The 25826-nt window shown below is 41.8% G+C and overlaps 1 protein-coding gene across 1 annotated transcript in view; it reads left to right on the forward strand.

The window, feature by feature from the left end:
- The window catches only part of chd7 (chromodomain helicase DNA binding protein 7), a 69813-nt gene that overhangs the window by 21050 nt on the left and 22937 nt on the right, over window positions 1-25826 (forward strand). Inside the window, exons 2-7 of the mRNA XM_082172590.1 lie at window positions 7572-9553; window positions 19084-19511; window positions 23919-24054; window positions 24367-24489; window positions 24595-24660; window positions 25443-25498. Coding sequence (XP_082028716.1) covers window positions 7748-9553; window positions 19084-19511; window positions 23919-24054; window positions 24367-24489; window positions 24595-24660; window positions 25443-25498 — 2615 coding nt within the window. The 5' untranslated portion in view covers window positions 7572-7747. The remainder of the gene's footprint in view (window positions 1-7571; window positions 9554-19083; window positions 19512-23918; window positions 24055-24366; window positions 24490-24594; window positions 24661-25442; window positions 25499-25826) is intronic.

Genomic DNA, 25826 nt, shown 5'->3' on the forward strand with positions numbered 1-25826 from the left:
ACATTCATATATAAATATAAAATTGTGAAATGTATGATTGCCTGATTGAATTTTATAAGAGTACTAATAGTAATTTGTTTTTATTAACATGTTTAGATTTTATAAAATTACTGTGCAGATTTTCTCAAGAATTACTTTTTGCTGCTGATTTATACACTCACTAAGTTTAATAAAAATACATAATACATTTCTGTAATATTTAAAGGTGTTAACTGTAATCTTACACTGCAAATGATAACTTACAAAGGATTAAATTCATCACAATTATGTAAGTATCTGGATATTTGCCGCGGGGTGAGGGCTTCGATAACCTCTCTTTTTTGACCATACATGTTTGCATCCCTGTAATAAGCATAAACATAGTTTAGCTTTGCATATAAAGTTTCAAGTTATTTGTATTTATAATTTTTATATTATATAAACATAATCTTTAAAACTTAATGGACGTGGAAGAGCACTGAGGCATCGTGACCTCTTAATTATAGCCCTTATAAATTCAGCAGGCAATGTTATGACAAAATGAGTATATTTATTTCTCAGGCATGCCTCAATCTTTCTGCAAAATGCTTTGTTAAAATAAAGTTTTAAAAAGGGGGTCTTTGATCCCTCTTTTGAAAGCATGAAATATGGTTGGTTGAACTTTATTTTGGCATTGCTGCTCACCTCATATGTGGTGGAAAAACAAGGCAATTTTCTTAATTTCTGATACAGCACATTAATACAGTATATTGCAGACCTAAATGGACAACTTAAAAAGGGTTTTAATCTTTAGGTAAAAACTAAATTTTTTCATAGTAAGGATGACTTTTGTGTGGAATTGCCCATAAGTCCCTAATGCAAGTGCAGGTTGGCAGACACCGATTGAGTGTGAGACTATGCACTTGCACAAATACAATCACGTCAAATAACTCGCACATTCTCAAAAAATGGTCGCAGTCTAGAGCCATGGCTTCAGTTTGCAATTTGTTTTTATTTTATTACGGTTTACTTTAAAAAAAAAATTATGTAGTTCAACGATTCAAATAAAGCCTCCCTGTGCTGTGTAAGCTACTACAACAAAATTGTGGCAGTAAAATGATGGCGGTGTATATGGAAGTTTTACCTGTTGTATCAAAAATGGTATCGAATATCGATATTTTCAAAGTTGAAAATTCCAGTATCGTGACAACACTCGCTCATAAATACTTCACTTGTTTCATTACTGGATGAATCAACATTTCTGAACGAATCTCTTGAATTAATGATTCAATGACAGATACGTTAAGCCTAATTAACTTGTCGCCACCTAATGATGTAATGAATACAATTGTCATTTAAAGCACCAAGTTACTTTAAAAAGATGGTTTGCTCGTCATTGATCAACTATAAACTTTTATAGATTTTACTTCTGTGATTAAATTGAATATTTGTAACAGTTGGCCTCTTTAGCCACTTTTCCACCATCAGGCTGTAAGTGAAATCGCAACTCACTTGTCTGTTGCCTGGCTACCAGTTTCTCTGTAGCTGCCTAAGCGCGATATTTGAGCGACGTGAACACAAATTAATAAAATTAAAATAAATATCCGAAAAAATTTAAAGAAATATCTTGCGTTACCAAGGCAACGACTGGCACATTTGAATTATATTTTTAAGAGCTCTGTTATCAGCCCCACAGTGGAAAATGAAACCATATCCTTAACGATTGGCACGGAATGGAACGATTAAGGAAAGAGAACGGTTTGGCCCCGACAGTGGAAAAGCATTTTTTTGTTGTCTCTTGCTCTGAGGTGCAGATATTACAATATGCAGATTTAAATATCAAAGCTGATTGAACACTGATGATAATATTGATTTAAATAAATTATATTTACAACGCGCACACACAAAAGAAATCCCGACAAACAATTTTTTTGCACGGACAAGTAAATGACAAGTACTTGTCCAAAGGACAAGCGCATGAAAAGGTTTAATGTCGAGCCCTGCTTCAAATACATTTAATTGCTCTTTTTGTAACATGTAGCCTATACTTGAATACAGATAAACTCTAGCTTGACTAAGCAAAAAGCAGCTGAACTTTGATTATAACTGCTTATCTAAACTGGCTCATTGTCATAGAAATGGACTGAAAAGTATAAACTGACCAGCAGATCACATGATCAGCACAGTGTCTCTTGAATACTCCAGTTTTGCTCCAGTTTGGCAATTGTGGTGATAACTTACCCGTGAGTGGACCTTTATTCAGATTTATTATGCGTCACAGTAGTCTCACTCTAGACCACACTTTTCACATGCTCTAGGCTTTTTGCCCTATGCAGTAACTTGAGCTATGAAACACTGGTAATGTTAAAAGTGAATGTTGTAATGTTACTTAATATTTGTTACTTGCCCAGTACATTCATTCTTCTTGACATTGAATTACATTTCTACGATTTTAAAATAGATTATGACTCTTGAATGGTCTTATTCATCATTATTCACAGTCTTGGTGTGGCAAACATATTAAAAATGCTTTGCTGCTTGTAAAGTGGTCAAAACTGTTTCATTTTATAGATTACGTTCTGTTATCTCTTTCAGTAATTTTGACAAATTTTCCTGTTCCTAGGCTTCTTGTTTCTTTTCAGGATCAGAAATGGAAAATTATTTGTGGAAGAATTATTTTTTTTTAAATATGTACACACAAATCCAGCATTGTATAAAATCCAAATTCTTGACTTTTTTGGACTCCGCTAGTGAAACTGTGGCCTTGAGGCGCTTATCGTAGAGGATACAAGTATTGTAGACGGCTTAAATGTGTTTTTGGCTTGTCAAGGCCATTTTTGCAACATTATGTATGTTCATGGTTGTGAATGGCTGCATACTCACTTGTTCTACCCTCCGGTCAGGGGCAAGCCTGGCCACCCACTCGCTGCAGTTACGTTATGAGTTAAGTGTGTACGTCATGGTGCTCTTGCTCTATGGCTTGTGCTCCTCCTGAGGGGTGTGGCACTTCAAAAGGAGCCGTTCTGGCACTCTGCCACATCTGTCACTCTCCAAAGAGAATTGGGTGAACGGTCAGCCTGCTGGCTTAGACGCCAAATCTGATCATAGGGATTCAAATTTGCAGCTTTTAGCATGGCTCTGTAGGATCTCCCACCCTCCCCCACCAGTGCAGCAAGAGTAGCGAAGTACTCTGGTAAATAGGGACTGATTTATGGCTGTGGTGTTGAGACTCCTCTTCCTGCTCTTAACTAGAGTTGTGAGGAGATTAAAGCTGTGGTGCTGTCACCCACAGGCATCTCTCATCCTTTCGATCACTCCTATTAAGGTTAGCTGTGGTCGTAATTGTTAACTTCTCACCATCTTCAGGGCTTCAGGTCAAAAAAAGTTAAGGAGGGTTTAGTTATGTCTGCCCCAAAAGGATCCCATCCTTGTCAGTTAAATGAATGGTGGTTTGTGCCAGTCTGCTGATTTTGGTGAAGTGTGTAATAGTGCATCATTTATTTTTTTGTGTGGTTTGTAGTAGTGACTATATACTGCAGTTGTTGCCCTACAGGTAGCCTTGACACCTCCTGCCACGCTACACGACCACTGCACTTCAAAGTTATCTAGTTTTACTCATTTACTCATTTGTCCCCCTGTTTATGACCAGAACGTTTTTTTTGTCTGTCATTTGTTGCCGTAGTGATTAGGGGTGCACGATTCAGAAAATTTCACGATTCGATACCGATTTTTAGTCTCAAGATTCGATTCAAAATCGATTTTCGATTAAAAAACGATTCTCGATTAAAAAAAACGATTCACAGTATGTAAATGTAGTTGACTTTTTCCTGTGTGATTGCAGTAGACATACAATTTAAAAGAAAATAAATAAACAAATTAAATGAAGTTTGATATTACTTTGTCTTCATAAAAACTTTTGCAACTAAACAGTACAAAGTGCCAAGCTTTGGCCAGCTTTCAAATACATTTAATTCAAGTTTAAATTAAAACTTAAATACATTTTTTTTTTTTTACATTTAGCTTTAAAGTGCTGTAGTCAGATCAAACAAACAATACTGCTAAATGTAGTTTAAGGAGTAGGCTATTGACGGCAAAATAGGCTACAGAATATTTCGTTCTGTATTGACAGGTGCCATTTTTGAAAATCAAAAAAAACAAAACAATATGCCTACATTATATCTGCATTTATTTCAAAACCTAGACTTTCAAACATCAAAATGTCATTTATTAATATGAATATTCGTGTCAAAATGACATATAAACATTCTATTTAGCCTGAAAACGCTTCCAACACGCTTGCGTGTCGCGAGAAAAATTGGCGTCGGTTCTATTTCTAGCATGCACGCGTTTTCCGTACGACTCGGGCCACACCTGAGACGCGCGTGTCACGCAGGCTGTGTGCAAGCTCTAACCTGTTAACATGAGAGCCGAAATAAAAACAGACACGCCACACAGCCAGCCAGCCAGCCTTCCTTCTGCTCTGCTTCTGCTCATAGACAGTATAAGAAGCTTCTGCTGCACTTTTTTTTGGCTATGACAAGAGTGTGCAGGCGTAAGTGTGAATTCGATGCAGCGCCATCTATGGGAAGGGCAAGCTAAACTCATTTCAGGACAATACCAAAAAATATAAATAAAAAAAAATAAAAAAAATTGATTTTTGGAATTCTATGAATCGATTTTGAATCGGTAACGTTTGAATCGCGATTCATATGTGAATCGATTTTTTTTTTTTTTGCCCACCCCTAGTAGTGATGTATAACAATTAACTAAAACAATTAACTAAAAAACAATGCTGCAAATATTCTGGACATGAAACTTCATAAAGGATGTTTAAAATGCAACAAGCTGTAGCTTGTTTTAGTGACTTTGATCCTTACTGTGAGTTCACACCGGCGCCGGTGAGAGCGTCAGTGGCCGGAAGCCATTCATTTTCAGTGTGAGCCGGCGGCGAGCTCCGGCGAGGGTGGCGCGTCTTGGACGGCGAGAGCGGCGAGGAGAGTTGAAGTCAGGTCAACTTTATGGTAATGAGCTATGACGTGGTTCGGCGGCCACCAATCGGAATGTAGAAGTCCTCCGCTTGAGAAGATTCCACAGAACGCAGTAGGGATGGGATGGTATGAAAATTTCGTATCACGATTATAGTGACCAAAATTATCGTGATAATCAATATTATCACGGTTTTGTTCAAACGAGATGAAAGTGTTCAAAAATAACTGATGCTCACACTGAAAATCAACAAACAACAAATAAAACAATCAGCTCTATGCACTTATTTAAGCAAGATTCTATTCTGTGGCATTTCCTTCCTTATAATGACCGTCGTCAATAGCAACGCATTATAACACAGCGCACATCTATGTGTCACAACGGACGCGCTCTCTCGTTTCAATCAAATACAACTTGCCGTCTTGCGTCTCCGTTTTTGATTGTATTGAAAATTAAATCAGAGTTGATTTATTGTTTACAGAGTTTAATAATATTGTGATCATCTTGTCTGGGCGATTGTTTTGTACGTTGTACAAAATGGACTTATAAACCGGTAAGGTTTAAAACGTTAATCTCAATTCAATATGTCCCCGTAATTATGTGGTAAAAAAAAATCAGTGTAATAAGTGTACAATGATATACATTATTATCCCTTAAATGTCACTCTTAATAGTCTTGTTTGAACTTGTTCGTTTGTCTTTGGCTCAAAGCCACTTGCTGCGAACTTTTCTTCGCGGAAGCTTCACGTTTATTTCAAGTGAGTGAGATCAAATATTTCAACTCAAAACAACATTTTGTGCCCAATTATTTCCCAGACGTAGTTTTGGTATTGAGGTCAAAGTTAACCTGCCTTGCGTTCGCTATAAACAGTGGGTGATGGTCACACAAGACGACTCGGCAGATTTGAAGTGTTTCCCCCTCTATTGTAGTGATCATCATCGATTAAGTTTCCCTAAGGACTTTTGTAAAAGCCAAAATATGACCACACCTCAGATTTGGTCCTCTTAAAAGGCTGAAAAATCTCCCGAATACGGTCACTGCCCTCCGACATTCCTTCTCGAATAAAAAAACCTAACATTGCGCGCTGCGCCTGCTTCAGACTGTTGCTGGCTGGACAGGATTCACAGTGAGTTATTAAAATCGCGATAATCAAACACTGTTTTAATGATAATTAAATTTTAAACGATAATACGAACCGTCTGTACATTTTATCGTGGTTTATAGTGAAACCGGTAATCGTCCCATCCCTAGAACGCAGTCAAGTAAACTTCCCGACCACATTAGTTCCCAAGGCAAAATAGAGGAGAGGTTGATCATGTGAATTTGACAAGGCACGCAACACTATTTATAGGCAACATTTTCGCGCTAGAACGCTTGTTTTTCAGCAAGAATGCAAATTAGATTAGCACTTAACCATGAACACAATACACCACATAAATGGCTTTTAATTGGCTTATTTCATTAGCAAGCATGTTACTATAGTTAAGTTCTTTCCATCGATCAATTTCTTTCACATTTAAAAGATTCCATGAGGTTAACTTATACCCTACTTGGTTAGTCTGCACAAATAACGATCAACATGCTTGTTTGCTTTGCGGACCCTTTAAATAAAGTTAAAAAAAGACCAAGCATTCGATTTGCGTCAGAGCGTCCACAAATCTTTCTACGGCGTTGTTGGCAGGGCGGCGAGAGCGAATTTTGCCGCTTTTGCCGGCGGCGGTGTGAACGCACAGTTAAATAAGGCTGGTCAGAGTAGATTTTCACCAGGGTAATTTTAACAGCCATGTGGAGAGGCCTAGAGAAAGAGGGAAATTGGGGGTTGGGTGAAAAAGGGCTGAAGGAGGAACCAAATGGGAGGAGCTTGGGATGGAAATTTTTTCTTGTAGAGTAGTTGAAGTTGAGGCGATGCATTCCTTGCCACCCCCCACATGTTCATATTCACTCACTAACTTGCATATACACACATGGAGGTAGTTGTGGTTGAGTAGACCATCTCAGCAGGCTGCATCTTCCCCCACCCTTGCCTGGTTTGGCACATCTACATAATTCCCCCACTCATCTGATTACCTTGCAATTGGGACGAGCTGCTTAAGTACATGATGTGCACATGAATTTACACTCCACTCATACTCAAATATTCCAGAAACGCTCACAAATGCAGGCGGCAACAGGGCTGGTTTTAAGTCTTGGCTTCAGCAGGTGGGCTGCCTGCTTGTGTTCCTACATCTGCCTGCATGGTCTGGCAGCTGCTGTTGTTTAACTACCACTACTTCTGCTGCTGCCTCACTTTAAACTCCTTTGTTCTTTCCTCACCATCAACAAATTGTAAAGAATGAATGAATTTAGGCTCTGTGTGTGTTGGCCCTTTTGTTTGGGAGCAGAAGGAACAGAGGGTGGGGGTTGGGATCAAAGGTTGGCAAGGAGTCAGTTACAACTGATTTAACTGCACACAAAAAAAAAACCTCAGTCTCACCACCCTTCAACTGCTCTCATATCTCTCAACAGCTGTGACTCACTGGCTGAAAATTAAATAAAGCATGGTTTAAGTGAACAAAATAGAAGAGGCTTGCTCTCACCTAGAGCTATTTGTGTTAATATTCCCTCTCTCTCTCTCCCTTCCTCTCCAGGTCCTGTAACCTGACTTTGCCTGACGCTGCGTTCTCTGAGAGAATTAAGGAAATATGGAGTGACATGCTGCAGATTAGTTAGCGGATTAGCGGCTTTGAGGACATCCACCTCTGTGTGAGCACACATTCCCTGTCCTGCTTCTGAAGCTCGGCTGCACAGCAGGAGCACTGCAGCCATGGCTGACCCAGGCATGATCAACCTCTTTGGAGATGATGGGAATCTGTTCTCTGATGAGTTGGAGGGCCTGGGGGACTGTGGCTACCCCCAAGGTCAGGCAAATCCCATGAGTCAACAGATGCCCCATGAGCACCAAGGCTACGGACAGCTCCCCTCTTCTCTTCACCTCTCCTCACCTGCTGTCCCTGGACAGGCCAAGCTTGGCCACCATTTTGACCACTTTAATCAGTATGAGCAGCCCAAAATGCATCCAATGGACCAGCAGGGAGGCCGGTTGATGGGGAACGGACCAGTAAATGGCATGTCCTCCCCTCATTCCCGCTATCATGGTGCTCCGCCAAGTGCGGGAGGGACAGCAGGGCATCATGTCTACCCGGGTGCACAAGGAGATGGGCGGAGCCAATCATTCCCAGATGGTGGAAATGTGTGGGGTGCTCAAGCGATTCAGGTGCCTGAACAAACTAGACCACCTTTCCAGCAGCAACCTCCACAAGCCTCCTCTCATCAGCACGGCCCTGCTGGACCACAAGGACACACCCACCAAATGGGCCCTTTTATTGGTCGTGGTGACTATGCCATTCAGGGTCACAACCAGACACAAACACCTCCCAGAATGAACCACTTTCCACAAGGCCTCCCTCAGGAAGCCAATCATTTCATGGGTCACATGGGTATAACTCAGAATCCCGGCATGTCGGGGCCCCCCATGCGTCACCCGGCACAGCCTCCTCAACAGCATCAGCAACCCAATCAGCAGTTTCTCCACAGACCCGGCCAGGGTCCGGGTCATACGGAGTCCGTCGCCAGCCATAACCCCCAGTTCCCACAAAGCCCTTCACGGCAGCAGCAGGTCATGGGTGGAAGACCCCACCAAACCATGGGATTTAACATGCACAACCAGCAAGTCCCTTCCAACACTGTAAACAGCTCAGGGCAGTACCCTCCCTATCCTTCGTACGGCAACCTTAATCAGGGATTAGCCAACACTTCAGGAATGAGTCCCAACTTGAGCCTTACCACCAGCAGCAACAGCAACCCTAATGCTCCTGTGACCCAGGTGCAACGCTACCCTGCCCCAACGGGGCCCCAGCGCTACCCCACAGCTGGGGCTCAACAGGGACCAATGCACCAGCAGCCCATTCATGTGAACCAAATCAACACCCAGCCTATGCATCAAGCTCAGAACCAGTCTACAGCCCAACAGAAGCTGCAGCAACAGCATCTACAGACTCCACCTCAGGGATCATATGCCTCCCCTCCTTCCATGTCGCCCATGAGGAACCTGGCCACCCCTGCAGGCACCCCACCTCCCCAGCAGGGCCGGCCACCCAGTGCTGGTTTGGGAACCGATGTTGGCAGCTACCCTGTCGTGCCACATCAATCTCAAGGCCCAATGGCTCATGCCCAGAGAGGAGCCGGCCCAATGAAAGCAGCGCAGCAACATCCTCACCAACAGCTACCATCACATCCCTCGCACCCACATCCTCCTCCAACCCAGATGTATGCTGCTTTGTCACCCAATCACAGGGCAACGAGTGCTCAAGGAAGACCTCCAGCAGGACTGGGTGCAAACCATACAGAGCCACTGGGCCCGCAGGACCAGAGGATGCTTGCTCAAGCGCAGCGCCAGCAGCTGCAGACGCCCCCATTGCCTTTCCAGCTACAGCAGGTGCACACCCCTCCCTCTATTCCTCAATCACAGACACACCAAGGTGCACACCACCAGAACTCCCCTCCATCTCAGCAGGCATGGGCACCTCCTCGCCAGTCACCTCCACCCATGCAGAAAGTGCCTCACATGCAGGTGAGTTGCGCAAATGAAGCATGCTTTCCATTGCCATTAAAAGTCTTTTTGAAAATCCATGTGCATGTGGGTGGCAGAAGGCCCATTTGAAGGTTTCTCTTGCCGGCTATGGTGCCGCCCGTACCCCACAAGTGTGGAAATGGATTTTTACAGCTGTTTGTTTCCTCCTCGCTGCATATCCTGGCCCTCCCCAAGACACAGGCGCCACAGTGCTAATCTCCTAACCCCTACCCCTCCCCCTTCCCACTCTGAAGGGGAAATGCTCCCTTCCTGCTCGCAGTAAGCATCATTCTCCTCCCCCGTCTGCGCTCCTTCCGTTCCCCTCTTGCTCGCTCTCTGTCTGCATAATTTCTCTCTCTCTCGCTCTCTCTCTCTCTCTCTCTCTCTCTCTCTCTCTCTCTCTCTCTCTCTCTCTCTCTCTCGCTCTGTCTGCATCATTTCTGTCTCTCTCTCTCTCTCTCTCTCTCTCTCTCTCTCTCTCTCTCTCTCTCTCTCTCTCTCTCTCTCTCTCTGCACTCTCTGTTTGCTTTGCCTGTCTCGGAGGACTCATGCGTGAGTTAATGGTGTACAGCAGGATGCGTCCTGTTGGGAGGGTGGAGGGGGGGAGCCAGTGTCACGTGCTTCTGATACCATTAGCTTGTTTTGCTCTGAAAGCCTCTTTCTCTAGTGACCCATTCACACACAATGGCTGCTGTTATTCCAGCATACACATCCTGCACATAGCATTTTTGTCTCTTTCTCACTCATACCACCATTGACAGCCATGGCTCAATGTCAGTGATGTCTTTTTGGTTGTGTACTGATATTAAAGTTGTGTGGTTGACATTTTAAGATCAGTCAGTATTAATTCATCCACATCACTTGTGACCTAGATGAAATGCATGTCCGGATCATGAGATGCCTGAAGTCATTTGATCCTAATATATATTTTTCTGTAATATGGTGTGATTTGATTAAAAATGTTCACCCTATTTTCCTAATATGTTACTGATCTTAGTGTAAACGATTCATCTGTGCATACTTTTCATAAAAAATTGTCAGTTTTGACCTCATAGTTCTTAATCAAAATGTCATAACTCGATGCTGAAATGACAGACTTTTCTCTTATGATGCATGTCAAAACAAACATTTAGTCCACTTAAATTCTGGCCATTTCTTACAAATGACTGCAAGCTCACTATCAGATCTTTCTCTGCTGATACATAGAACCAAGTCCCTGCCCTACATTTTGTCTTTTTCCATAATACATTTTACACGGATGTACACAATACGAAAGAAAAGATGTCACCACTTCCACATATCGCCGTTAAATCTCAGTTTTAGACCAGCTGAGACCTTGTTAATTTTATTTATAGCTGGTTACCATCTCTCATTTCTAAAACCTACAATGACGGTTATAAAATATTTGGGCAGGAATCTAAAATGCATTCATAACCAATAGTCCTCTGTTTTGTTTCTCCTATACTTTGTCGTCCTATACTTGGTTGAAGTTTGAATGAAGTGAGTCATATGTGATGTTCACTCTTTTTTGCTGAATGCTTCGTAATCAAAGATACATAGCCCCCCTTTGCACTGCACTGTGTTCACTTCTCGCACTATTAAACCCCAGTGCTGTGTTTTCTGATGGAATATTAAGAGGTTTGATGAGAAATAAAAGAGAGTGTGACCTTTAAGTAGAGCTGTGCTTTATCTGAGGGGAACAGACTCTTCATTGTGGCTCCAGTCAAACTGGTACCAAGCGCAAGTGTTCACAGCATCACACTGGGCTTTAAGAACTAAAATAGAAGTGCAGATGGGAATGCATGCATGAGATGTTTTGCCATGGCTGGGCCTGTCTTGATAATTACTATATCAACTTTTCGCACGATATATGGACATGACCGCGATAAACTTTGGTGACTATGTATTGCCCATTTTGTTTACATGCTTGTTTACATAATTAATTTCATGAACGTTTTAGCCTATCACGCTGGCTCAGTTATCTTGTCTGCTATCTGATGCGGAGGCGGGGCTCAGGCAGCTCTGCCCCACACACAACAGAGAGAGAGCAGACAGCGACAAGGGAACTGAGCATGCGTGATTTACCTGTGTCTGTCATTCTTCAGGTCCAGTAATATATTTGTGAAAAACAGTTTGCCATCAGTTGTCAGAAGATCAAAGCGATATCTTTGTCGTAATATGCTTTCAATGGTTGAGGGAACTTCCCATGACTGGTGTCAATGCTGTTCAGTACACTGAATCAATGCCATTGATTTCTGAGAAGTGAAACATCAGCCTTCAGCGTTACCCATGTGACACGCCTGATCGACAATTGAGCCTTGTGAAGTGGCACTCAAAGTTAAGTTCAACACCTGGTTTCAATCATAAATGAATCAGTGTTTTTAGGCGTATGTCAAGGTATTGCAGAGATGATGCTTGAATAGTCATTTTGGCATCATGCCTCAACTTTGCTGCTGCTGTATACGAAAATGGTTTTGTCTATCGACACGAAATCCATAACATTAGTCGGCATGGTCTGGAGATGATACGATTCGATTTTGGTGAAAACCGGACAAACGGTCTAGGAGGAGTTAAAGTAGGTATCGAATGAAAATCAAGATGGTGAACAGGAAGTTCGGCCAAATATGGCAAACTTGGTATGTTCTCGGCCTGACCCAAGAGATATATTAAGACCAGTTTCATTGCAATAGGCTAATTTATTTAAAATATATTCGCATTTTTGGAAATTTCATTATACATTTTGACCAAAAGGTGGCGCTGTCTCAATCTGAGTACCTTCTGGGCACGGTGCCGATGACTCATACAGAGTTTTTTAATGACAGCTAATGCGTTCATAAAGTATAGCATTTTATATCAGAATAATGTATTGAAGTCAATGAAAATTTCCTGTTTGGTTCTATTGTAGCGCCAACAAGAGGCACAATCCCACAGTTTTTGTGTCCTCATAGTGAAAATTTCATTTCATTTGGAGTTATAGACATTTGTGTATAAACATAAATTACCCACACCGTACTTTGTTTGCATTTTCTTGCCACTTACTATTAATGTTGACATTTGGGCATTAGCGTATAGCCAATGACCTATGTTTCCAAACTTCCTACTGTGGTTTTGTTTCGATCGGTCTACTGGTTTCGAAGATATTGGCAAATGTTTAAGCGCTAAATCACAACGCTACACAAACCGTAAGGCGAAACCTTGCATGTTTGGTATCGTTGGACTCTGCAAGGATTCAGGAATCTGAGATGACTCCCGTGAAAATAAGTCAACCTAACAGAGTTAGAAGCATTTGAAATGTAAATTTTACCACTAGGCGGCGCTGGTTCGAAACTTCTCAGGCTCCTTTAGGGCATCGTACTGATGAACCATACCGAGTTTAACGATATGCTAAAGCGTTCATAAAATACAGCATTTTGGTACAAGATTCAAAATGGTCGATATGGAAAAATTGGATATCATTCGATTCGGCATGACACGCCCTGAATCGGTATAAGAAAAAATGACAATTTTTCGTATCTCCGAAACGCAGCATGTAGCCTTAGGTCATGCTTGTGATGACATGTACCAAGTTTGGTCTGAATATGATAGTGTTGCGGAGATACAGCCTTACGTCTGTTTTTGCAAGCGCTATGTAAAATTAGTTTGTGCAGTATTTGAGAACTGTTTGATAAATCGACGTTGTCGGCATGGTCTGAAGATGATTTGATTAAATTTTCGTGAAAATCGTAGCAACAGCCTAGGAGGAATTAAAAGTACTTTTTTTTTTATTTTTTTTTATTTTTTTATTCAAAATGGTGGAAAATTATGTAAATGACGTCATAGGGTGCAATTGAATCGCCCTGAGCCAAGGTATCAGTGGAAATAATTTTTTGTCTAGCCATTATGGTTCAAAAGTTATTAGCATAAACTAGGGCTGGTCCGAATACCATTTTTTGAGCTTCGAAGCTTCGGTAGTAATGAACATCGAATATTCAAAGCTTCGGAGAGAGGGGCCTGAACATATTCTTCTCTCTAATAAAGGCTGGAATCTGTGTGTCGGTATGTCCGTTTGCATTTTTATTATTTCGAGAACCGTTCATCCAATCGACTTCACAAGGGAGTGCAGTGTCGCATTTGGTGCAATAGACATGCGAGACGCGACACATTCAGAATTAATAAACTTTTAGTAAACTACAGAACAGCTCAAGCGGGAAGCGGCGCACCTCACGCGGGCAGGGCTTATATGCTCCGAGAACGGACACTGCACTAGTGCTATAAAACGCGCACACACACACAGGTCCGTTAAATTAAGCAATACTTTTAAGGTAGTCTAATATTTTTCTGACTAACAAATTACTGACACAGTAAAGGGTGGATTTAAATAAAGAAAAACGTAATTTAAATGAAGAAAAAACGTAATTTAAATAAAGATAAACGAAATTTAAATAAAGAAAAACGAGATTAATTTAGATTTGATAATAACGGGTAAAAACGCTAATACATTTTGTTTCTATTATTCTATTTTCCCGCTCTAGCCAGAGAACACTCCCATTGCTGGAACACTTTTAGGCGTCGGTTCTATTTCTAGCATGCACGCATTTTCCGCATGGCTCGAGCCGCGCCTGAGACGCGTGTCTCACGCAGGCAGTGTGCAAACTCCAACCTGTTAACATGGGAGCCGAAATAAAAACGGACACGCCACGCAGCCAGTGTGTCGCCGGCCTTATTCAAGCGCGAATGAGAACAGTTTCGAGAGGGATCCCAGGTGTGCAATAAAAAAATAAAAAAAACAGAATATTCGAATGTCAAATTTTCAAATCGGATACCAACCCACCGAACGAATATTCGAATATTCGGGTCCAGCCCTAGCATAAACATGAGTGAAACTTTGGACAGTTGGTGGTGCTAGAGGCATTGAGTTAGAGACTCCAAATTTGCTATGGTGACCGTTCAGACAGTCCTCTATATGTGTGCCAAATTTCATAACTTTCCCACAAGCGGTTCTATGATCTGCCATAGACTCAAGAATAATAATAATAATAGGAACGCCAACAGATACAATAGGGGTCTATGCACTTTCAGTGCTTGGCCCCTAGTGATAGCCCAACAAGCTTGCTTATATAGCATAATAATAATACAAATAATAATATGCCGATAATATCGTATATTCCTTCACCATGAGAGCCCTAGCCATGGCTTAAATCCAGTCATGCCCAATGTGGAGATTGAACAGCCATGTTTATGATTCCTTTATTTCCTGTTTAGCAGTTCATGCAAGGTGCTAGCCTCTTGAGTCTCTCGGCTGACAGCAGCTGACAGCCGTCTTAGTGGTGTTACCCTCTCTCTGGGAGAGATGCAAGCAGAGCAGTACTTCCTAAATATTCAGCTTGTATACCCAGGAAGGTACGGTTGTATGCTTGCACTTGCTGCTCTTTAATTTGCGCAAACTAAATGTTGTAAAAGGAAGTTGTGACAGAAGGGGTAAAATGGCAAGTGTATAAATGTTCTAGTCTCTTGGACAGCTTTTTGATATTTGTCTGAAGTCCTAACGTGGCAGGTTTTTTTCCCGTTGTCCTTTTTATAGTTTATTACAGCCTCAAAGCTTTATAAACTCGTTTGACACCGTTTATACTTTGGCATTCTTGGGGGGGGTGATTGGAGTAGTTAGCTGCTAGTAAGTAGCTTACAAAATCTAGGTGTTTCAATGCCATAAATTTGTAGCTCATTAGATTTGCTCTGAGTCAGAGGCAGACTGAAGTTCAGCAGCGGTAAGTAATGAATCTTGAAGATAAAGTTTAGCTAGGGTTAGGCTCCGTGTCTAGGAGCCTGCTTTTCATCAGATGAATTGGGTGTTAACTCATGGGTTCGCCCTGCAAAAAGCCTGCCGTGCTGCGCCGAAGCTCAGTGCTCCTTCAGGGAGTATTTAGCTCATCGAGTGAGCACTTTGCCTGCTAGATTAACTGACACGTCAGTCTTCCCCTCCGAGAGATGAAATCCTATATTGAACATATTGTATTCTGGACTGCTGCTGTCAAATTAGAAATGCAGAGAGCGCATGCGGTAGGCCTATTGTCATTCATGCAATTGATTATTGGGGAGGCTTGGCAGGAGGAGAGACATTTATCCGTTAAAGTGCCAGCAGAACACTCGCTGTTCCAGCTGCTCTAATGACCACCGTTGGACTGGGTGTTGGGCATTTTCTGTGACCTTGCCACTGTTTGGCATGCACTGTGCACCCTTATATCTCCTGCCGTTGTTTACAGGAAATATGTATTTCATCACCACAATGATGTGGTTTACAAAGTCTTTTGTTTTAAAGCTGAGTGCATGGTATGTAATACTCTTGACTAGAATCAACACATGACTTAAAAAGAATACACAGTTTCCATCCTGGAAAATCAGGAAGATTGTTTTTTTGTAGCATATTACATTATATTTGCTGATGTTTAAAACTGAGGCATTTATGAAGTATAGATATAATTTATTACCGTCATAATGCCCCAGTCCCATCTGCTACAGGGACTCTGAGAAACTGGACGCTTGGCTCAGCTGCCAACATGTTTCCTGTCAGCCGCCTTTGCAATGAATGCAGAGTAGAACGGAGATAACTGCAAGGAGAAAGGCAAAACCATTGCTGCATTGATTCTGCTGAGCTACAACTAGCACTGGCACTTATGGGAGCAATAGGAATTATATGAAGTAACATGGCATGATGTAGGGCTGCACGATTAACCGAAATTAAACTGAAATCGCGATTTGGCTTAGTGCGATTATGAAATCGTAAAGGCTGCAGGGTTTTTTTCCTCTGATTTTTAAATGTACGCATAGCGTTAGTGAAGAGCGGGTCTGTGATCAGTATTAACTGCTGCTCCATCTCAAAGCACTGCAAGTTTGAGTTGCTTATAGTGTCATATCATAACGTGCAAAGCAGCATGCTTCAAACGTCTTCCCAAACTTGTAATACATAAACCTGTTGTCCAACAAAAGGCAACATTTAATAGTTTTTACTCAAGTCGAGTGTCTGAAATAACTTCTTATCACAGGCAGACAATATATTATTTTATAGTATTGTATAGACCTTATGAAGCTCCCTTTTCAGCACTGCACTCGTTGCGTTCTGTCTTCCGGTTTCTATTTCCACAGCACGAAGGTGAGATCTTACAGATGTATGAATGAACCGCTCGTTTTAAAATCTTCCCGGTCCACTGACATTTATGGCATCTGCTTCAAACATTACAGTTCTCATGATAACTTTCATTAACTATACAATAAATAAATCTACTTCACCAGCTAAATACAGTTTGCCAGCGATGCCATAGAAATATACAGGGCTACCACAAAACAAAATTCTAAAGATGGCTGCGCACTTGTTTGTCTGGCGCATAAGGTCTATAAACAAATAAAGGCTATGTTGATTAGCATTGCATTAAAATACTTTATTCTTATGAAAATACCAGAGAAGCCTTGAACACAAAAACATTGTCACAGTCGTGTGTTTATTGTCTTCATGTTTAATCATGAAGTGGATGCACTCCCAGTGGATGCATAAGAGGCTCATATTTAAAGGAGAACTCGGTAACTCTAGCGAACTCTAGTCACTTCTTCGCTGATTTTCCCTTTTGTTGTCGCATGTTTTCCCCACGAGCTCCCCCTACAGCTGTGGGGGGGGCGTATATTTCACAACACAGTCGTAAAAAACTCATTTGCGGCGGCCTCCTCCCCCTCTCTACCGCTGCTCATGTGCGTTTGTTTTGATCGGAGCAAGCCAACTGTATCGCGTGGAGCTATGTCTACCGAGGTGGGTAATCTGGTAATACATCATACATGCGTGTGTGTTTATGTCGAATTGCCGTAAAGCAATTTGTGTTTCGCGCTCGTTCTAGTTCTCGCTTCTCACGAGACTTCCAATTTCTAACTTGCCGGGACGGTAGTGTTGCAAGGTTGGTTTTCCGCCTGGGAACGCTGGGGGGAGCGGGGAAAGTCACCAATATCACCAGAACAGGTTGTTTAACCATCCAAATGATTTCTAGACAGTTTTATTAAGTTAAAAAAGTTACCAAGTTCTCCTTTAATATTAAAGACATGGACTCTCCATTTTTGATTTAGCATGCCTTCTGATAAAAATTAAGAAATTGTATTTTATATATATAAATATTTTATAGTATACAATTAATTATATATATATATATATATATATATATAATTAATTGTATAACAAATATAATATTTTATAGTTCAAGCTAGGGAGTTTCCAGGCCTGCCGTTTTTCCCTATTCTAAACATTGTTTGTACCACGCCTCTCATCCAATAATCGCAAGTAGCTCTGTGCTTTATTTCTTCTAAAAAGAAATTGTCATCTTTCAAATTCTGTCCCATTTTATCACGAAATTCAACTATGAATGCCGTTTTGACGCTCTTAAATGTGACGTGACAGATCGCTGTAGCGTAGTGAGTGTCGTCTTCCACTTTAATACGAATTATATCTAGAAAAACATACATGAATATCAGAAGGTATGTTGAAAGATACAGCACAACTTGCATAAATCTGTCTCGTAGTCACTCAATCTGTGTTTCAACCGCAGAAAGATGTCAATAAGGCAGCTTTTGGACAACGTAACTTAATGTTGCATCTACCTCAGGAAAGTCATCCGATGTTCACGATGTGTTAGTTAGCTATAAAAAAAACTTTAGAGAGAAGCTTATTTACGGTTAGTTATATGTATTAGGGTTGCACGATGTATCGTTTTAGCATCGATATCACGATGTACGCATCCACGATAGTCACATCACAGGATGTGCGATGTCAAGAATAGGTATCGTAGTTGATCCGTGATTCATGATCCGTACGGGCCAGCTGCTCCCCGACCCTTAACGCTTAATTAACTATTGTTAACAAATCAAACTATATCGTAAAGTGTTAAACAAATCATTTACTCAGAAACCCTCTTAAATTAGAATGTAAGTGTGCTTACCCCATTTTTTTTTTTAGTAAGAGTGGTTAGCAAGATTTAACCTTAATGAACTACAGTATTTTCAGGTTATATATGACAATGTGTAGAAATTACCTTTTTTTTTTTTTGCCTAGTTTAGACTGGAGTGAGGTGAAAACAGAAAAAAAGAGCAAAGCAAGTTGTTGTTGTTAGCTAGCTGTTAATTTTATTCAATTGTAGGCTATATGGTAGAAAATTAGACTATTAGTCAAAATAAACTTTTTAATGCTACTTTTTTATTCTACTTTTTGATATTGATATGATTATTTACCAAAATAATTATCAGGTCTAGCAAAGAAGGATTTTATCTTACAAAGCTATGAAATCCAGTGGTAAAATCACAGCTTTAAAAAAAAAAGAGGGCAAAAAAAGGATGACAGTGTCTGTCGGCCACCACATGTATAACTTTGAAAGGTTTACATCCACTTTAAATGTTGACTACTGTATAGTTCATGCATACGCATACACACACACACACACACAACAATTCTGTGTTCTGCCTTGATTTATATTTCTTCATTCTTGGTACTAACAGATCTCCCTGTTTTTCTCCCCCGTAAACAGCATTCTCCATCAGACCCTTCCCTGGAGATAACATCCAGTAAGGCACCTGTCTCGGGCCAAAACCTCCAACCAGCCAGCTGTGACATACAGCAGACGGAGAGCGAGCTCAAGCCAAAAAAGAAGAAAAAGAAGAAGGCCAAGGTAAGTGACGGCCAGGAGGGTAACGACATCAGTGGTGAGGCTGGTGGAGAGGCAGCTGCTCTGATTAACAAGGGAGACAGTCTTATGACTCCCGCGGAACAGTCTGCCATTGAAAAGAAGAGCAAAAAGAAGCCAAAGGAGAAGGAGCCCAAGGAACCGAAAGAGCCCAAGACTCCCAAAACCCCGAAGACTCCCAAGACACCCAAGACACCCAAAGAACCCAAGGAACCGAAGGAGAAAAAAGTGAAGACTGCCACCCCGAAGCCTAAAAGCTCCAAAAAGCCCAGGTATGTGAAATTTGAGTTTCCTGTAGCGTTCACCTTGCCTTTTTATAAAAAAATGTTTTTAAACTACAGGTTTTAAACTCTACATCTTTATTGTATGCGTTTACCCATACATGTGGATGGAGTCAAAAAGCCTCATGTGATCATCTGGTTCATTGAACTGTAGATATGTTTACTATGATTTGTTTTCTAGGACTATTACAAGCTGATAGTGCTATATCAGAGTTTAGTCAGTTCAGAAGTGTCAGGGGTGTTCTGTTTTATTACACTTTTGAGACACAAAGAACTTGATCTTGTCTATAGATTAAAAGACTTCAGCTTTTTTGCTTTGAACTACATGCGCTAAACCACAAACTTGACGCCTTTCTGACAGACCCTGCTTAGGTATCTGAACTTCATTCGGAGGTCTGTGAAGGGTTACTATCATCTTTGCTGGTCATTTGTTCTGTCAAGAGTTTGTTATACATGTTAATAACCACTGCCTAAAACATCATACTATCATGTTTATCCATCGTATATATCTGTCTCTTCTGGATACAGTTAACAATCATGGTGCTCATCACATTTTAAATGATGCCACATTCTTTTCGTTTCTTTTCTTTTTGACACCCCCCATTTCCATCCCCCTCAAAAAAGAAAGAAAAGAAAATGCATCCATCCTGAATATGCAGAGCAGCAAGGTTATATGGCCATTTTTTTCTCTCTAGCTGAGGTAGTAACATGATCCGACTGAGGAATGTGTCAGCCCTCCCCCTTAACCTCCTCCTCCCCTCGCCTATCCAAAGCCCGTCACTCCACCACCACGTCCCTTTCATCCAGAGGAAAAGGGCAGGGCCAAAGCAAGTGCATCTGCAGCAGAGTGCCAGAGCAGTAGGTCATCTGAAGGGGGAGGAGGGAGGAAAGTGTGTGTGTGTTTGTAAAAAAGGAAAAGGGGAGGGGGAATGTCTCCATTCAAAATGGCACCTAATGCTAGTTAGTCCACAATGCTGTCTCATTAATCATGCCGGCCTGAATTTGACCAAATCTGCTACAGTACTGGATGTGTGGCATTGGCGAGTCCCTGTGGATAGTTTTTAAACTGTGGCCCCATTTCTCAAAAAGTGGGCTACATATAGCACATCTCACATTTGATGAGAGTATGTCATTCATTTCCCTTCCCCCATCTCCATTTGTTTGTTGCCTTTCTTATCAGCTCTTTTAATGTTTTCCTTGTTTAGTTGCTAGTTTCGATCATGGAAGTCGAGTACAGGAAACTAAGTTGGACATTAAAAATCTTTGCCTTGTATCTGTTGGTGTTCTTATCTGACAAAGAAAGTACAACTATAAATAGTGATTCTCAGGCCGCACCCAGAGTAATATGTGAGCGTCTGTGTACCCAGGTTTGTTTTCCATATATACACACAGCCATCAAACACTTCAGAAAGATCCCTCCTCATTGCTGCATTGCATGTGGCTCTTTCCCCCCACGAGAAGACTGTTTTGCATTGCAAATACACACCTCTCACCTTCAATTTATTGGCAGGTTCCCAAGCAACTACTGCAAAGCCCCCATTTTAGTTGGTGGGGTTTTTTTCTAACTGCATAACCACCTAACCTGGGTGGGCAGTTCCGTCGGCCCTTTGATTTTTCATTTCATGTCAAAGCAGAGTCTCTTTTTTTTCTTTCGCATATTATCTTAGCTACATCCTGTGTGCTCGCATACAAAAACCACAACAGTCGCGGTTGCATAGGAAGTGCTGCAATGTGTGTACTTAAAGCTCTTCGCTTGCGGGACCAGCATGCCTGTTTGCTCATGAGTCTGACTACATCACCTTTATGTCAGCCTGCCTGCATATTTGTCCTGAAACAAGTGCTTCACATTGTCATCCCCCCAGGCTCCAGTGGGGGGAAAAAACTTGAATTCTGTGACTGAACCTTAAAGATAAAGTGCAGAGAGGTGGATGGCACAACAGAAGGAAAGGACCAAGCATCCAACTTTGTCCTTTCAGTTTATTTTATCTTCTTAGACTGGCAGGCCTGTCCCACCAGAGCTTGGGAGTTTTCAGTTCCTGTGAATTCTTGGGTTTGCTGCTTTGGTGATCAGACAGGCCACTGCCTCAGAAGACCGAGCGAGTGAGAAGTGTGCCGAATGATAAATGCGCAGCCTCTGGGGAGACAAGCAAGAGTGAAGACTCACATCACCGGTGTTACCCACTCCCATCAAAGCCTTCCACATTTAAAACAAAGAGCCAGCCCCCACGCTATGCACATGAAAGATGCTCCACGTTGAAATAACTTTTTTTTAAGGCGGCTCAAAAAGTAGCTTGAATGGTCTCTTGGCAATTTAACTACCGTAAGATGTATGTTGCTTTGTTTTCGCAGAGGTACAACAAAACGCAAATCTGAGTAACGCAGAAAGTGTTTTGTTTTGTGCAGTTGCACTCTTAGTAAAAAACCAGCCTTCTCGATGCCGCGGAATTGAACGGGTGACCTTGCTCTGAGAGCACAAGACACGACACTGTTGCTTCCCCCCCGACTCTCTTCCTGTGTTGCTCCTCCACTGGGCCCCTAACACTTTCACACGCTCTTGCATGCGTACACTGTCCTTTTCCACCTATTATCACACACTCGCAATCCTTCTGCCGAGTCTCATTCTAGCCCTCCCTATCTTTCCTCTCATTCCACTGCACAGTTTGTGTTCCTTCTCACATATCTCAACTCACCCACTCACATCCTCTTTCCACACGTTCTCCCTCACAGTCCGGCACTCTCAGGCATTTCCCTTACCCTAATTCAGGCACGTTTTAGTGTGATTTTAATTGCACCACCTCCATTGATTCAACTTGCTAGCACTCTGACTAACAGGGCGTGTTTGGATCCTGTCCCCCCCTTTTTTTCAAGTGACCTTGTTTTGTCTGGTGGTTCCTAATTAGCCTGCTTGCTTTGAAGGACACAGATGCCCGTTTTTATTTGCAGTTGTTAACTTGTCGTAGCATGTTCGTTCTCTGCGTTTTTATCTCCTTGTTTATGTACGTGTGTTTACGTTTGCGCCTGTGCGACACTGCAAAAGAGCTGTTGAGGGTAAACAGTTATGTGTACGGCGTGAGAGCAGCTGCTGTTAGAGAGAGCACCGTGCGGGGGTCCAGCTGAAGATGAGTCATCTCACTGGCGACGGCAGGTGTCCCATTAACCCCCTGGCCCTCTCTCCTCCTCCTGAGTGTCAGCTCTAGAGCTCATGTAAACCTGCAGCAGGGACTGCATCCTCCCCCTACTAATGCCAATTAGCCCCTCTCTCTCTGCCCGTTCATCTCAAAGACTACACTCACCATGGCCCACCCCGCTGGCCCGTTCAACTGGATCTTCAGTGTATGTCCTATAGCAGCTCTTTGCCTTTTATGGTTCATAAAGGTCAGCCATCGAAAGGAAGTCTGTCATCCCTCCCCCTAAACTGAGTGTTCTTCCTGCCCTCGTGGCTTTTTTCCTCCTGTCCCTTTTTTCTTTCTTCCTTTTGTATGTGCCTTTTTTTTCTCCTTATTTCTGGCTGTGTTTGCTGAGCAGTGACAGTATGAAACCCAAAGCCACAGAGCGGTGCGGCTGCAGGTGCTTGAATGTGTGTTGGAGAGAGAGACTCTAACTGAGGCAAGCAGATGGCTTTAGCCAGTGGCGTCCAGCCAGAGGAACAGGTGCGGGTCACGTGACCGCCGGTTACCAGGGCGATTTGATTGCTCTTGGCGTGCGAATGAAAAGAGAGAGGGGGCCCCAGAGCGAGAGAGCGCAAGAGCCTCTAGGGCATTGTGTAATATGTGGCAGGGAAGAGAGTACAACTCTAAACTGGAAGTGGATTTAACTAGTTCTTGTCTTTCCTCTCTCATTCCCTATTTTCTGTGTCTGAAACTGAACTTAGGAGGGAAAGGACCTTAAAGCATTATCCTTTTTTTAACCTGGTATGTCCATGTGAACGCAAGGTACAAATGAAAAGAACTAAAGAGAAAAATACAAGAACTGTGGATAGCCTGAGATTTTTTTTCTTGCATTAAAGTTGCTCATACAGATTCACATTACATTGTAATAGCAGTGTGAGATGTTAAACTCCATATAAAACTTCTTTAAACTGCAATTTTCTAATTATTGTACAATTATACATGTCGTTTATTCTGCAATTGTACCTCATCTTAATTGAAACTACTTTTAAACGTTTATTTGTCCATTTACTATTTAATTGAACTGTTGAAGCTAAAAGGTGCTTATATATAAAAATTATATATAAAGCATTAAACTTAAAGTTCTGGGACTGGTATGAACAGTTGTTTGCTAGTGTTGTTGTTTTTTTAACTAAAACTTCTCAGCGTGGTGGTTTGACTTTGACCCAGACAAATCTGTGGTTTATTGGTGTGACTGTTATATTAACCAAACGTCCCTGTTCACCCACAGTGCAAAAAAATCAGACTTCGAGTCCAGTAACAGCACCAAGAAAGAGGCAAAGCGCAAGAGAGAGCCCTCAGTCACATCTGATGTGGAGAAAACACCGCCACATTCACCAGAGGAGGAGGAAGATGATGGCGTTCAGGTAAACATCAAGTTTTCACTTTGGCTAATAAAAAATAATAAAGTTCTTATTGTCTCTAAAAAAGGTTTGAATGCCGCCTTTGCTAGTAGTCGATATGGGTTTTTTCTGAGACTAAAACCGATAACTAAAGATTGACAAGATAATGCTAATAAAATGTCACCTTTATCCTGCTTAATACAAGTGACAGCACATCATCGTACACAAACATGGTCACTGTTGTTATTCAGTTTATTGCTAATCTTTATCAGATTAAAAACTTCATGGTTTTATTTTTTATTTTTGTCATTTGTGTAACTTTTTTTCTGATTACAGAAGAGGCGATCTAGCCGGCAGGTAAAGAGGAAACGCTATACTGAGGACCTGGAGTTCAGAATTTCTGATGATGATGGAGATGATTCCCCAGGACCAAAGTCTCCAACAACATCTGAGCAGCAGGTCAGTATCATGAGTTGGAAAACTGCTGATGTAACCCACTGTTTGTTATGCATGATGGATGTTCTCACGCTGACTCTGTGTCCTTCATTCCCGTGTGTACTATAGGAGTTGCCAGATGCTGAGGGCCCTGTGGTGGAGAAGATTATGGGGATGCGCATTGGAAAGAAAGAGGTGAGCTGAGCCACCAAAAGCCTCTCACATGAGCTTTAACCATTGCTGTCTGCTGGATGAGGGCAGATTACACCTAATAGCTGTCTCAAATCTTGCCCCAGACTGTGATGGTCAGGAAGATGCCTGAGTGGGCTGATATTGTTTTCGGCCTGACAGTAGTAGTATTAATCCAGTAAAGGCCGTTGCAGGTTCAGAGCAAAGCCTGTGTGAGGTTTTGAGATGAAGCCATGTAAGAATAAACTGTCTCTCAGCGTGTTTAATCTCAGACCCTTATATGCAGACCGTGACAGCGTGCAACGTTACTACTTTGAAACTGCTCCACAAAACAAAGCCTGGCCAAAAATAATACGCCTTGCATGGCTTTTAGTAGCGCAGCTGCAAATGGGCTCCCGCCCGAGGAAATGGTAGGTTTGGCGTCTGCCGTAGTGCTGTGGTTTTGGCAGGAAGCCAGGCCCTGGGTCAGCTCCCTGTGAATGGGGCTGTGTGTGGTAGAAGAGCTGAAGTGATTCATGACTCAGCCACACAGCGTACTACTAGCTGGAGAAAGAGAATAGGACGACGACTGCTCTATCTCTCTCCCCCAGTCTTTGTTGTCATACTGCTTTTGTCCTGGGGCATTACAGTTGAGAGCAATGCTAAAACACAGAGTTGTTTGTCACAGGAAATGAGTTACACTTGTGACTGTGATGGGTGGAAATTATGCACACTAGTGATTTAAAGGCTCCAAACGGTTTACAAACAAATGTGTTGATCACCAAATATTCCTGCTTCTTATTTTACAGTTGTCATCTGGTGAAGAGGTGGAAGTTGAGGAGTTTTATGTCAAATTCAAAGGCTTGTAAGTATCTGATCTAGCATGTCTTCCATCTAATGTGACTTTCTTGCATAATTAAGGTAATTGGAGAATAATTACAGTTAAACATTAATGGAATTCATTTGCCAAATAATGCATACAAGCAACAAAACTATTAAAATTAGTTATCAGATTTTCTCAACTATGTATAAAACTACTCATGCAGATGGATCATCACCTGTCAATACACCTGTTTAGTCATTTGTTTAGGAACACAATTTGTTACTGTGCTCCTACATAAACATACTCATGTTTTGTCTTGTTTATCTGACATGTTAATTTTTAAATGATAGTTCACCCATGACTTTTTAAT

The sequence above is a fragment of the Leuciscus leuciscus genome (genome assembly GCF_965113295.1).
Source record: "Leuciscus leuciscus genome assembly, chromosome: 6".
Taxonomy (NCBI): Eukaryota; Metazoa; Chordata; class Actinopteri; order Cypriniformes; family Leuciscidae; genus Leuciscus; species Leuciscus leuciscus.